The 13,926-nt window shown below is 47.8% G+C and overlaps 1 protein-coding gene and 1 long non-coding RNA gene across 2 annotated transcripts; one reads left to right on the top strand and one right to left on the bottom strand.

Moving 5' to 3' along the window:
- Nucleotides 1–4,234: 4,234 nt before the first annotated feature.
- Nucleotides 4,235–5,157, top strand: LOC308577129. The gene is made up of 2 exons (XR_014003466.1): nucleotides 4,235–4,311; nucleotides 4,657–5,157. It is a non-coding gene; the product is annotated as an uncharacterized lncRNA (long non-coding RNA).
- Nucleotides 5,158–5,271: 114 nt separating this feature from the next.
- On the bottom strand, nucleotides 5,272–13,877 carry LOC308576913 (trypsin I-P38-like). The gene is made up of 5 exons (XM_081177009.1): nucleotides 13,777–13,877; nucleotides 12,322–12,487; nucleotides 10,263–10,516; nucleotides 7,816–7,952; nucleotides 5,272–5,553 (listed from the first exon to the last, which is right to left on the bottom strand). Exons 1-5 carry the CDS (start codon nucleotides 13,814–13,816, stop codon nucleotides 5,404–5,406), a joined length of 747 nt encoding a protein of 248 aa, XP_081033135.1. The 5' UTR covers nucleotides 13,817–13,877; the 3' UTR covers nucleotides 5,272–5,403.
- Nucleotides 13,878–13,926: the final 49 nt, after the last annotated feature.

Here is a 13,926-nt window from a genome sequence, read left to right as displayed (position 1 = left end):
AACAGTACTTCTGTCTTGTCAGGATTCAACCTCAATCTGTTAGCCGCCATCCATCCTCCAACCACCTCTAGACATTCACACAGGACCTTCACTGCCTTCACTGGTTCCAGTTTGAAGGAGAGGTAGAGCTGCGTATCATCTGCATACTGGTGAACACCCATTGTTTTCACCAGTGCACAAGGAAACGTGCAGGAAAGCATACCCTCCAACGTCTAACCCAGGGCTTCCCAAACTTGGGTGTCTAGCTGTTTTTCGACTACAAGTCCCATCATCCCTAGGTGGCAAGACCGGTGATTTGTAAAAACAACAACTGGAGACCCAAGTTTAACAAAGACTAGTCTAGAGTATCCAAAGCTGCAGAGAGATCGAGAAGCAGAGTTGTACTCCCCCTGACATACTGTCAAAAAAAATAAAATAGGTGATACACTCATTAAAACTATAGTACTACTTCTTGGCAGAGGGTTGGAGACCCAAGTTTGAGAAACTCTATTCTGACCTAAAGGGACGCGGGTGGCGCTTTGGGTTAAACCACAGAACCTAGGACTTGCCGATCAGAAGGTCGGCGGTTCGAATCCCCTCGATGGGGTGAGCTCCTGTTGCTCAGTCCCTGCTCCTGCCAACCTAGTAGTTCGACAGCACACCAGTGCAAGTAGATAAATAGGTACTGCTCCAGTGGGAAGGTAAACAGCGTCCCCATGCGCTGCTCTGGTTCGCCAGAAGCGGCTTAGTCATGCTGTACGTCGGCTCCCTCGGCCAATAAAGCGAGATGAGCGCCGCAACCCCAGAGTCGGTCACGACTGGACCTAATGGTCAGGGGTCCCTTTACCTTTTATTCTGACCTAAATCCAGGGCACCCCACCTGTCACCCCCTGCACAACCTGCCTGCCACCCCGCTCAAGCCACTTCAGCCCACCACCACCACTGCCACCTCCCCACCCCCAACTGCCTGACCTTTGCCAGCAGCTGGGATCTCTCTACTTCCTCTGCCACAGCTGTGATGAGGCCACTGCTGCAAAGTCTGCTGCCGCTGCGATGCCCAGTAAGGCCTACCACTTCTGCGAGGCCCTGCCACCATTGCTAGGCCCACTGCCACAACTGCTACAAGGCTCCGTAAGGACTGCTGCTGCCGCAAGGCTCAGAAAACCCCGCAACGAGGGCTGCTGAATGAAGCCTTTCCTCTGCAAGGTTTTATCTTTCCCTACTCCCTTCTGCTTTCCCATCTACAGAGGACCCCATATGCAGACGGGCAGTTCTAACTGCAAAAAGAGCCTGCGAAGAACATCATGCCCACCCCCACAGGGCTACTGTGGACAGTTTTGCTCCTCTCCCAGCTGCATTTGCCCTTTCAATTCTTCAAAGGTTTATTGCTTTTATTTGTGGAGTGCTATGATGGTGGGAAAGGGACGTGGGTGGCGCTGTGGGTTAAACCACAGAGCCTAGGACTTGCCGATCAGAAGGTCGCGGTTCGAATCCCCGCGACTGGGTGAGCTCCCGTTGCTCGGTCCCTGCTCCTGCCAACCTAGCAGTTCGAAAGCACCAAGTGCAAGTAGATAAATAGGTACCGCTCTGGTGGGAAGGTAAACGGTGTTTCCGTGCGCTGCTCTGGTTCGTCAGAAGCAGCTTAGTCATGCTGGCCACATAACCCGGAAGCTGTACGCTGGCTCCCTCGGCCAGTAAAGCCAATGAGTGCCGCAACCCCAGAGTCATCCGTGACTGGACCTAATGGTCAGGGGTCCCTTTCCTTTTTCCTTTATGATGTAAACTCCACACAGACACCTCACCCAAAGGACATTTGAAGCTACAGCAAAGGTTTTTATTTTTCCATGCAAATCCATGGTTGAAGAAAGACTTCCACAACAAGCAGATGCTTCCACGTTGATCTTTTGGAGTAACCATCTCCGGGTCAGCTTAAAGGGGGCTCTGTGTCTGTGTTTTCAATATATCCCATTAATGGGGGTTTGAGTTTTTAATGCATTTTTTGTAAGCCACTTTGAGTGGGGTTTTTCTTTTCTTTTTACATAACCAGGCGGTGCTATAAATTTTATGAAATGCAGTAAATCAGTTTTAAAATGTGTGGCACCTTTTGAAACGGCTATGCAGAGGAGCCTTCCATCCCGAAGGGGAAGCTCTTGAGTCTTCCTATTTCTGCAAGGAGAGGAAATCCTGGCCTCTGAGAAAAGACTGAAGATTGCTTAGAAACAGCAAACCCTCAGAGACGAAGGTCGAGATCACGGGGTGTATGGCTGTTTCTCTCTTGGTTGCAGGTGGGTTTGCAGCTGAAGGGAAAATTACCAGCCAGGAAACCCTAAATTAAAAACTTATTGCAATTTGTATTAGGTTGATACAAACTGAGGGGGAAAGAACAAGGAGGACAAGTGGAGAAATGAAGCTTCTGGGGGCAGACGCCTCTTGCTCTGGACTTGCCTTGTCAGCCTGGTAGCGTCCACGTACTGCAGGATTACAACTCCCATCAACCCTGGCTAGCATGGCCAATGGCACTTCAGATAGCCCAGTTGGTAGAGCATGAGGCGCTTAACCTCAGGACTGCAGGTTCAAGCCCCACGTTGGGTAAAAGATTCCTGCCTTGATGACCCGCATGGTCCTTTCCAACTCTACAATTCTATAATTTTATGATAGGAATTGTAGTCCAAAACCTCTAGAATGCATCATGTTGAGGAAGACAGATGCAGACACCAGCAGGGATCTCACAGTTTTTTGTTTTGTTTTGTTTTGTTGTTATATTATGTGGGTTGAGCTCCCTGCAAATGGGGGAGGGGGAAGCAATAGACTGGTGGTCTGTGTTTGCCTGAGCTTGAGTCTGGACTAAGGATTCTGAGCCCCTGTGTTCTGATTCGACACATGATATCCAATCACAGAACATTTCAGGATTTGGGCCTCTGCCATTGGCCCTTAAACTCTGAGTCTCGATTCGCAGCTTGGAAGTTTAGACAGCCAACCACGTTGGGAGTGGGAGTGGCCCAGGCCTTCAGAAATGTATATAAGCAGTTGCTTTGCTCCTGTTATGTAGTTCAGTAAAGGTTCTTGATGTTATCACTGTGTCTTGCCTCGTGGGAACCCACCTACACTTCAGCGTGTGAGACTTATGCAGGCTTTGTGCTTTCTTTTGGTAATAAGGCGGGGGGGCCATTTGATGTTGCCGCCTCCTCCTTTGCCCGGCTGGGCTATCTCTTTCTTCCAGGAGAGAGAAGGAACCCCCATCCCCGGGCAAAGGCGACTGAAACTCACACAATCTGGAGGCAGGGGACATGATCAACTGAGAAACAAGTTGGGCAGGCTGGGTCGTCCTCTTATATACCTGCTGAGATTGACAAGGCATCTGACCCTCACCTTAATCTCATAGCTCTCCTGTAGCTGCCTTTTAATGGTTATCATTTAACTTTCTCGGGAAAGAATTAGCATCACATGTCATGTGCATGAAAGTTGCCGAACCAATTAACCAACTAGAAGGATTACTGTTAATAGCACCAGTTTTCCTATACTGTAACTTGATATTGCTGAATATGGGCTGGCCTATGGCCTGGGCAGGCCGGGTCATCCTCTTATATACCTGCTGGGTATGACGTGTGATGCTAATTATTTCCCGTGAGGGTCAGATGCCTTGTGATCTAAGACCCCACCAACCTCCTGTTCGTGTGGTATGAGGGCCAGACCATAATGGCAGCTTCACCTGGCAGTATATCACAGGTGAAACCACCACTGCTCCTGAGTCCCTCTTCCACCAGGGTGAAGCTGCCATCGCGGTCTGGCCCTCGTACTAGTCCTGGGCATTGGATTGATACATTACCCAGGCCTAAACATCAGCCTCACACACCCACACCCATCTCACACACACGCTGGCATCTCTTCCTGCCACATGTTTCTTTATGGCATGAATGGTAATGCTATGCGCATGTGCTCAGTCACCTGGTTAACTGCTGTAACAACAGGATTCAAGCATTTGTGGGCTATTGGCCTCATCCAACTTCTTTTGTTTCTCTTTTTGAGATTTGCGAACTACTGAAAGAAATTTCAGCAAAACCAGATTGCCATTTAAATGCGTATTATTATCCCCCCTGAACGGTTCCCTTCCCAGCTGACTCTGCTTCTAGCCCCCCCCCCTTTGAGTGGTTTCTCTTTTATTTCCACTCCTTTCCGCACAACACATCCTGTTCTCCAGTCTGCGCTTCATTGCATTAGCTGTTTGAAGAGCACCAAGGATGGTTTTGTGCCCGGAGTTGGGCAAATATCTGCTGAGAGGTTCCTTTCCATCAATAAGCTTCCAATTGCTGCTCACTTTACTGTTCCCGTCAGGTAAGCAACTTCTTACTACCACCATCTCTTAACTCCATGGGCTTTAAACTATTCTAACCTGGGATTCATTTTTAACCCCAAAATTCACTATTATTATTATTTGCTTATATCAATAGTTTTTAATGGCACGGTCAAACTATTATTTAGTCAAACTAAATAATAATAATAGTCAAACTATTATTTACTGTCAAACTATTATTTATTAGTATTGGCTAATCTTGATTATCTGGGGTTAATCAGGTTGACACATACTCTTTTTGAAGTTGCAACATCTCCCTTTAATTGTAAGCCATCTAATTCAGCTCTTAATTTCTTTTACCTGCATTCCTTTCTTTTTCTTATAAGGCAGTGCTGTAGACCAGTCTGCAGATATTATTGTCAGGGGAAATGAGCGAGTCATCCTGAAATGCTCCCAACCGAAAACCCGCTTTACCTACATGTACTGGTATAAGCAAGAAAGGAGGGAAGATGCACGGCTCCAGCTAGTGATTTATTCCAGAGAAGGTGCTGGAGACAGGTTTCCTATTGAGAAGGAATTTCAAGACTTCTTTGAGAGCCCTGGAATGCGAGATTTCAGCTTGAATCTGATCTTGAAAGAAGCAAAGCCGAGGGACACGGGCACCTACTTCTGCGCTAAGCAAGATCACACAGTGAAGAGGCTGCACAGGAAACCAGTCACAAACCCCTTCACTGGGGAATGTACATGATAATTGTTGCTGCACAGATATGACCCAAGATATTTTGCTGCCTGAGGAGGAAAAATCCAAGTGCCATTCATGTTCTACTAATTAACATGAGACATAACTGACTGGGAAGTTCTCCTGGATCAGTCCCTTTCTCTCTCTCTCTCTCTCTCTCTCTCTCTCTCTCTCTCTCTCTCACACACACACACACACACACACACACACACACACTATTTCAGGTGAATGAGAACGCAAAGTGACAATTCCTAGATCTCCCTTTGCATTAAAGAGCTTCACCACTGTTTTATTTTTTTGAGTATTGAATCCATACATTTCGATTCACTGGGATGTCCTCTCGGTGCGTGCAAAGAGAGGAGAGTGAATCTTCTCAAAATATGTTGGATTTTGATCAGTTGGATCTCATAGTGCTATCAATCCACGAGACGTAGTTGCAAACTTTGGTGTAGACTCCAGGGTAGCCTTTCTGAGCACATCCAATGCCCCAGGAGACAATTCCCTGGAGCTGCCCGTTGCAGACCACGGGACCACCAGAGTCTCCCTGGGAAAGAACACAAGGAAAATCTATTCAGTAAGCAGTAGAAGTGAGAGACGGAATATGACTTGTGTTACTCCAATACCTTGCAACAGTTCGTAGAATGTGCCCCTGCAAAACTATAGACTAACTGTCATTGAGATCCTTTTTGTCTACAGTGGTGCCCCGCAAGATGAATGCCTCGCAAGACGGAAAACTCGCTAGACGAAAGTTTTCCATTTTGGAGGTGCTTCGCAAAACGAATTTCCTATGGGCTTGCTTCGCAAGACGACAATGTCTTGCGAGTTCCTGCTGGTTTTTTTCCCCTTCCCCCCCTTTTCTAAGCCGCTAAGCCGCTTATCAGCTGATCCGATCAGCAGATAAGCCGCTAAAAGCCGCTAATAGCGCTAATCCGCTAATCCTTCAATGGGCTTGCTTCGCAAGACGAAAAAACCGCTAGACGAAGAGAATCACAGAACGGATTCTTTTCGTCTTGCGAGGCACCACTGTAATTCCTGCCACACAGGCATCAGTCTCTTGGACAGTACCACCGAAGCCTGATAACTGTGGAGTTGGGGTGGGATTTCTGAGGGAAACTGCTCAGCACCTCCCCAAAATGATAATCCCAAGGATTATGGGGAGGCAGGGGAGCTATGGCAGTTAAAGCAACTCAAAACCGAGTAAGGTTTGTTCTGTCGATGCAAACCCTGCACAGGAGCTTCTGCTTGTGCAATGGGGCTTTCCCATCCTCCTCCTCCCCACCCCCACCCCAAATGGAGGGGTTGGGAAAGCCCCCAGAACAGGGGCAGAGAGTGAATGCTTGAATGCTTGCACTGACAAGCTATTCACCATAAGGCAAAGTGGTCTATTCACTTTTTGAGTTCCCTCTCCCACCCAACATTCAAGCAGTGTATAAATGTTGTTAAATAAATGAACAGGGTGGCATTTTCTTCCAACCAATAAGTTGAAACAGCCATGATTTCTGTTAAGTTGTAGGTGAACATATCAGACGACACCGCGATTCTTCAAACAGCTCTTGTTTATTCACAGGTCAGAACAGAACTGAACTGAAGGGTTCAGCCAGCCTGCTTATATAGAGCTCCACTAGAACTCAACAGTAACCATTTTCTGTAACTATCCAATCACTGAACGTCACTTTCAATTCCTTATTTGCATATGTGGACCTGAACTATCTACACTATCCCCCTACTGGCCCAGGGTGAGAACTTCAGTACATAACTATTTCCAAGGCCTTTCATCCCACTGTAAGTTTTTACAGGATTTCAAAGCAGCAGAATTGCCAAATAAACAGCAGGCCCCCCAAAATTAATACTGACCTTATGGGGTCTCTCTACAGTTATAATGAAGAGCAGAAAGTAGACTTATACTTAGTTCACTCAACTATCAAGTTGTCTTTTGCAAACAGACCAATAACTCAAGGATTAATCCCGGCTGAACAAGAGGAGGGATTAACGCTAAAGCAAATCTCAAAACTATCTTCAGGTACTAGTAATGCAAGTGTAAAAGACTCTTTCTCCCAGTTCTCTGGGACAAATAAGGAGAACCCACTAGCCATCAGGTGATTTGCACTATTAGCAGAGGATGTTGTATGTATAAAATCTTTTTGGGGCTGATTGTAATAAAATTCTCACCATCCTGGTAGAAATTTGCGAAACCATGGGGGGGGGGGAATCTGATAAAAGAGGTTGTGGGGCCTGAAAATAACACCAATATCCCCTCCCATACACATTTTGCCTAATATACATTACACATTTTTTGCAAAGCAATTTCTCCAAATATAGTGCTTTTTAATTTTCACTAATATACACATTTTTAAAAATGCACACTTTCCCCTCGTATACACATTTTTATATGTATTCTTTGGCTGCAGAAATCCAATGCAAATTTGGAGAAGTGCAAATTTTGATGGACGGCTGTGGTAGGTACTCATTTAAATGCAAACTGAATTGGGTTTCTCCCCATCCCTAAACCTCCATGGTAGCAATAGGCAACTAGAGACTGGGTGGGGGGGGGGTTACTCTGCCTAACGGGAAAATTCCTCCTGTCCCTCTGAACCGCCTGATCACAAAGAAATCATCCCTCCCTTGCTATTATCCCGTTAGATATTGCTTAGCAGACATAATAATAATAATTTTATTATTTATACCACACCCATCTAGCTGGGTTGCCCTTCCTGAATCATTGACTACTAACTGAGCATCTGTATCATCTGCCAAGAGACCTCTATGCCACTACACTGAAGTGCCTATGGAAAGAGAGAAGATTTACCTGGCAGGAGTCTTTGCCGCCCTCCAGAAATCCCACACACATCATGTTTTGAGTGATTTGCCCCGGATAAGCATTTGTGCACTGGCTAGAGGAAAGCACGGGAGCATTCAGGCACTGCAGGACGTCAGGGTAGCTGGCTGCAGGAAGCATAGGAGAAAAGAAAATAGGAATGTTGTCTTCATTATTATGATAGAGGGTGGCGCTGTGGGTTAAACCACAGAGCCTAGGGCATGCTGATCAGAAGGTTGACGGTTTGAATCCCTGCGATGGGGTGAGCTCCCGTTGCTTGGTCCCAGCTCCTGCCAACCTAGCAGTTTGAAAGCACGTCAAAGTGCAAGTAGATAAATAGGTACCGCTCTGGCGGGAAGGTAAACAGCGTTTCCGTGCACTGCTCTGGTTCGCCAGAAGCGGCTTAGTCATGCTGGCCACATTGACCTGGAAGCTGTACGCCGGCTCCCTCGGCCAATAAAGCGAGATGAGCGCCACAACCCCAGAGTCGGTCACGACTGGACCTAATGGTCAGGGGTCCCTTTACCTTTATTCATTATTATGATTTACGTGGAAAGTATTGCATTGGAAGAAGCAAAGATCACCAGCGTTGAAGCAATGATTCTTCAACATCAACTTTGTTGGACTGGTCATGTTGTGCGGATGCCTGATTGTCGTCTTCCAAAGCAACTACTCTATTCTGAACTTTAAAATGGTAAGCGTAATGCTGGTGGTCAACAAAAGAGGTTTAAAGACTGTCTCAAGGCAAATCTAAAAAAAAAGTAGTATAAACACTGACAACTGGTAAACACTGGCCTGGGAGCACTCCAATTGGAGAACAGCCTTTACCAAAGGTGTCTTGGGCTTTGAAGATGCTCAAACTCAGGACGATAGGGAGAAATGTGCTAAGAGGAAGGCATGTTTGGCAAACCCTCACTGTGACCAACTCCCGCCCGGAAACCAATGTCCCCACTGTGGAAGGACATGTGGATCCACAACTGCCCTCCACAGTCACTTACAAACCCACTGTTAAAACCGTGTTTATGGAAGACAATCTTACTCGACTACAAGTTATCACCAGAGAAGAAGAAGACTTTTTGATACTGTTTATGACTACTTTCCCCCTGTAATTTTTCATATGTTGAGCATGGTTTCGACTTTGGAAAGGCGGCATACGAATAAAATGATTTTGAAAACGGGGACAACATCCTTTCATGATTTTCTTTCCCCTGTAACTATAGATTATAGATAGTATTTGGGGCACGGGGCTGGGGGTGATTTGGGGAAGTGAAGCAATGAGGAGGGATTCTCCTGGTCCACATCCTGCTAAAGGAGACTGCCTTCGCGATAAGAGGATATGGTCAGTGTTGAAATAAGATTCAGCTGCCAGTCAGCCTGGCTTATACACATGGAATGGAGTGGAGAGCAGGGTGAGCCAGGGGTGTGAAGTCAGGGGGGCGGGCTGCTGGTGCAATGGCCCTGGGTGCACTTTTTCTGGGAGGGCAGCATGGGGAGGACACAACAGGCACGCACCCTTTGATCCCAGCCTCACAAAGTGAGGGCAAGGATAGGATCAAAGGGCGCATAGCTATTGTGTCCTCATGCTGCCATCGCATCAGCATTGAGGGGTGGGCTGCCATGGCCTGCCCTGGGCACACCCACCCACCCCAGGCTCCATGAAGACACACTCTGCTGCTGGAGTGAGCAACCTGCCTGTCCCATTCTGCAAAAGTACTTGGACCAGCCCTGCATGGGAATAGCCAACGGGGAGCAAGGGGGCAGCTGCCCATCCATGAAAGTTAATCAATAAAAATACTTAACTTACTGGGGCTCTTCCCTCCCTAACATAAATCCTGGTTGTTGTTGTTGTTTAGTCATTTAGTCGTGTCCACCTCTTCGTGACCCCATGGCCCAGAGCACGCCAGGCACTCCTGTCTTCCACTGCCTCCCGCAGTTTGGTCAAACTCATGTTGGCCTCTTCGAGAACACTGTCCAACCATCTCGTCCTCTGCCGTCCCCTTCTCCTTGTGCCCCCCATCTTTCCCAACATCAGGGTCTTTTCCAGGGAGTCTTCTCTTCTCATGAGGTGGCCAAAGTACTGGAGCCTCAGCTTCAGGATCTGTCCTTCCAGTGAGCACTCAGGGCTGATTTCCTTAAGAATGGATAGGTTTGATCTTCTTGCAGTCCATGGGACTCTCAAGAGTCCCCATAATTCAATCCTGGTTATGCCCATGCAATCTGGGTATTGCTTTTAGAGAGTAAGTTACAATGGCAATCTTCGTCTTAACTTTAAAGGGCACGTTAAAAGCAACTAGATCTTTTTTAAGGCAACAGAAGGAGATGGGAGAACATGGTTGGGTGGCTAAAATGTTGCTCTCTACCCCACCCCCACCCCCGGTTTGTACTCAGCATTCTTGCCCTTGCACCTGCATCACAAAAGAACACAAAGGAGGACTCACTGCCACTGCTACGGGTGTTGCCCCAACCGGAAATGAGGCACTGTGTCCCGGTGGTCACGCAGCTGGTGGGCAGGCTGACCGATCTGACCCGGGTGTTGATGGTTGCCTGGGTGGACAGCTTGATGAGCATGATGTCATTGTCCAGTGTGTTGGCGTTGTATCTTGGGTGGCGGATGACTTTGGCTGAATTAATGTACTGCTCGCTGCCATCGTTTAAGGTCAAGCTGTGTTCCCCAAGTCTCACCTGGATACGTCTGGTTTCAGACAAAGAAGAACATCTTGATCATCCACATTCCTGTTTCAACACCCCACACAACCCCAGAACCACTGACATTGCTCCTTATCTTTGGAGCACATCATTCTCCAAAGTGACTTGAATCCTGACAAATGTGGGATTGGTTGCAAGTTAGCTTCTAGTCTCAAAATAGGCCATCTGGTCCATCTAGCTCAGAAATGTCCACACCAGGCTTTTCCAAACTTGGGTCTCCGGCTGTTTTTGGACTACAGCTCCCATCATCCCTAGCTAGCAGGACCAGTGGTCAGGGATGATGGGAATTGTAGTCCAAAAGCAGCTGGAGTCCCAAGTTTGAGGACACCCTGGTCTACACTGACTAGCAATGGTGCTCCAAGTTTGAGGCAGGAACACTTTCCCCCCAACTCTACCTGGAGATGCCAAGAGTTGAACCTGGAAACTTCTGCACGCAAAACGGATGCTCTTCTACTGAGCTATGTGGTTCCTGCTTCAGTGCAGGCTGAGTTGTTGGCATCTGTCTGTCTCAAGAGACAATGCAGTGTGTGCCTCTGGGGGTGAAACCACTGGGTTAGCAGCACCAAAGTGACCTCCCCAGGGCACAAGCCAGGGCAGTGTTTTTGGAGGTCCTGGGCTGCCCAGATGACAAGACCCACCTCTTGGCCTCTCTGATGTGGTCCAAAGGAAAGCAGAAGAATACGTTTGGCACCAGCTTGGCAGCAGACAGGGTGTCAACTTGAATAAAATATTGGAGAGGAGCAGGTAAGCCCCTCCTCATATAATTGATCACAAGACGAGGTGCGTGTACATCATTTGAATGGCAATGCCCATCAACTTAGGATGGGGCTGTCAAACATTTTATTGGGGAACCAAATACACCTTGGCCCTAGGAGTTGCCAGAAGGAAGCGTACAAGGCACCATCTAACTGGCGCAGGGACTCCACTCTGGATTTGTGTAGGTTTACTCCTCAGCCCTTTCTTCTCCTGAAGCCACCCAGGAAGGAAGCAGAGGTTTAGGATCGGAGGTTTCCTTCTCCTAGATGGGCTACCTTCTCAGGTTGATGAGCCCCATCTGCCCCTCACTTCCCTCTACAGCACGTGCAGAAACAGCATTCTTGACCATTGGACCCGCTGGTGGCCTCATCTGCTCAATCCACCAGAGCCTGTCTTCACATGCAGGGAGGTCCCTAATTCACCAAGGGTTTGAAACCCAGTGGCTACCCTCACCTGGTTTAGCTGGCCAGCTGATGCTGTTCCCAGGGTGTGGCTGCTGCCACATGCTGACAGCTTCTAGGGGCCACAGGTGAGAGCTGAGTGCAGGGTGGGAACTAAAGGTAGACTAACTACCCCAGAAGAAGCACAATGTGTCCCCCATCAGAGGTACTACCCCTCATCCAACATCCCATGCACCCTCATGCAGGTTAAATGTTCCAGTGGTTATTATTATTATTTCCAGTGTTAACTGCAGGGGGCAGTGTCTACTACTGCTCACAAAAGGAATACCAAAATAAATACAGTGGTACCTCAGGTTAAGAACTTAATTCGTTCCAGAGGTCCGTTCTTAACCTGAAACGGTTCTTAACCTGAGGCGTGCTTTCGCTAATGGGGCCTCCTGCTGCCACTGTGCCACTGGTGCGTGATTTCCATTCTTATCCTGGGGCAAAGTTCTTAACCTGGAGCAACCACTTCCTGGTTAGCAGAGTTTGTAACCTGAAGCATCTGTAACCCGAGGTACCACTGTAAATAAAAAATCAGAGCAATACTGCTGAAAGGAGCAGCATGACCAGTTTGTTTGTTTTTTAAACTTACGACTTATAGCAGTGAGCAGCCGAAACAACCCACTGGTTGTTGATGAGCGAACCACCACAGAAGTGGTATCCGGAATTCAGGGAAACTTGGTAGGGAACAGAATGCGACTGGCAGGTGTAGCCTCCCACAATTTTATCATCATCATCATCATTGATGGGGAAGGCAACTGGGGGAGGAATAAAGAACATCAAATTCAGTATTTGGGGTCCTGGGAGACACACCAGCCTACAGATTGGGCTTCATGAGGTCTATGTTCCATGGCTCTACTGTGCAAATGATCAAGCATAGCAGAAACTCAACCTGCTGTCCGTCTTGTCTACCATTAATTAAAAAACCCTGGCATGCCACAATTCTTTCCTTCCATTTAGCAAGGCAAGGTTCTTGTCTGTAATCTCCATGTAGGCGAAGAGTTGTCTAATTGCACAGTGTACCAGGAAACATCTGGTGAAAGGGAAAGCAAGAGAACTCCAAATTTCCATATCTCCCAGATGTTTTCCTAGCCTGGTCAAGTCCTGTTTCATACATACTTGTGGACTAAGCAAAGAGCCACCAATGTCTCCAATTGGAAGGTTAGCCACTTTGCCCATCTACTCTTCCTTCAAGAATCTGTCTTTAAAATAACGTATGGTTACCAGATTTTTTTCAATGAATCCGGGGACACTTTTTTTTTTTTTTTTTTTGAAGCTAAGTAGCAACAGGGAGTCAGTAGTGGGGATGGTGAGGCAAAAGACCCTGGGCCCAAGCACATATGCATATTGTATAAAGGTACAAAGCCCTTCTTTCGCACCCTGTGAAACATAAATGCACAGAGGTTTTGAAAAACTGGGCAACGGTGCGCTGCCTGCCCGTGACTCCCAAACCTCCCCCAATCTCCTGCCCGCTTCCCCCTTTGTTTTGACTGAAGGGCTTTGCACCTGGCTTGACAGAGAAACCACTCGCCTTGCACCCCTCCTGGGCAACGGCCGCCCACTCGCAACTCCAGAGCCTCCCCCGATCTGTCAAAACAAAGGGGGAAGGGGGAAGGAGATCTGTACCACCGGACATCCCCGGTTCTCCTTCAGCAGTGGCAGCGGCAGCAAGCAGCTCCTGAAGCCAGCCAGAGCCAACTGCGCTACCAGGCTGGCTCCGGGCTGATGAGGCTACCGCTGCCACCTTTCCCGGGGAGAGATTTGCAAATCCAGGGACATTCCGGGGACAGAATTGCAAATCTGGGGACTGTTCCTCGAAACTGGGGGCATCTGATAACCCTAAAATAACAGGCCTCGTGTGTTTGTCTCCATTTGGCTGAAGCTGGTCAGGACTGGAAGGCAGCGACAGGCATCGCAAAGGCACAGCTTCCCTTCGGGTGTGACCCCTACTTGTCAAAGAGGTAAACAGTCCCAGGAATATTCAAAGTAGCAGGAAGAGCCATCTCCCCTTTTCACCCAGAGAGGAACCATGAGAAACCACACTTACCAGCCACTCCCAAGAAGGCTATGAACCAAACAAATTTCATGGTGTTTTCTTCCCAGCGGGAAAGCCAAGAGGAAGCGTTGTATATTTATATCCTGGGGTTATCTCCACCCCAAGGACTTTATCCAATGGAAAAGTACACAATGGAAAGTC

This window comes from Podarcis bocagei (genome assembly GCF_964188305.1).
Source record: "Podarcis bocagei genome assembly, chromosome: 17".
NCBI classification, from domain to species: Eukaryota; Metazoa; Chordata; class Lepidosauria; order Squamata; family Lacertidae; genus Podarcis; species Podarcis bocagei.
This window is presented reverse-complemented; position numbering and strand designations above follow the sequence as displayed.

Bases quoted from the DNA above. Each gene is read 5' to 3' on its own strand.
- LOC308576913 (XM_081177009.1), bottom strand. From the start codon at position 13,816: ATGAAATTTGTTTGGTTCATAGCCTTCTTGGGAGTGGCTG. The intron at 7,953-10,262 runs GTGAGTCCTCCT...TGCTTCCTGCAG, and splicing joins CAACACCCGTAGCAGTGGCA to CCAGCTACCCTGACGTCCTG. The intron at 5,554-7,815 runs GTAAATCTTCTC...GTTCTTTCCCAG, and splicing joins GCGGCAAAGACTCCTGCCAG to GGAGACTCTGGTGGTCCCGT.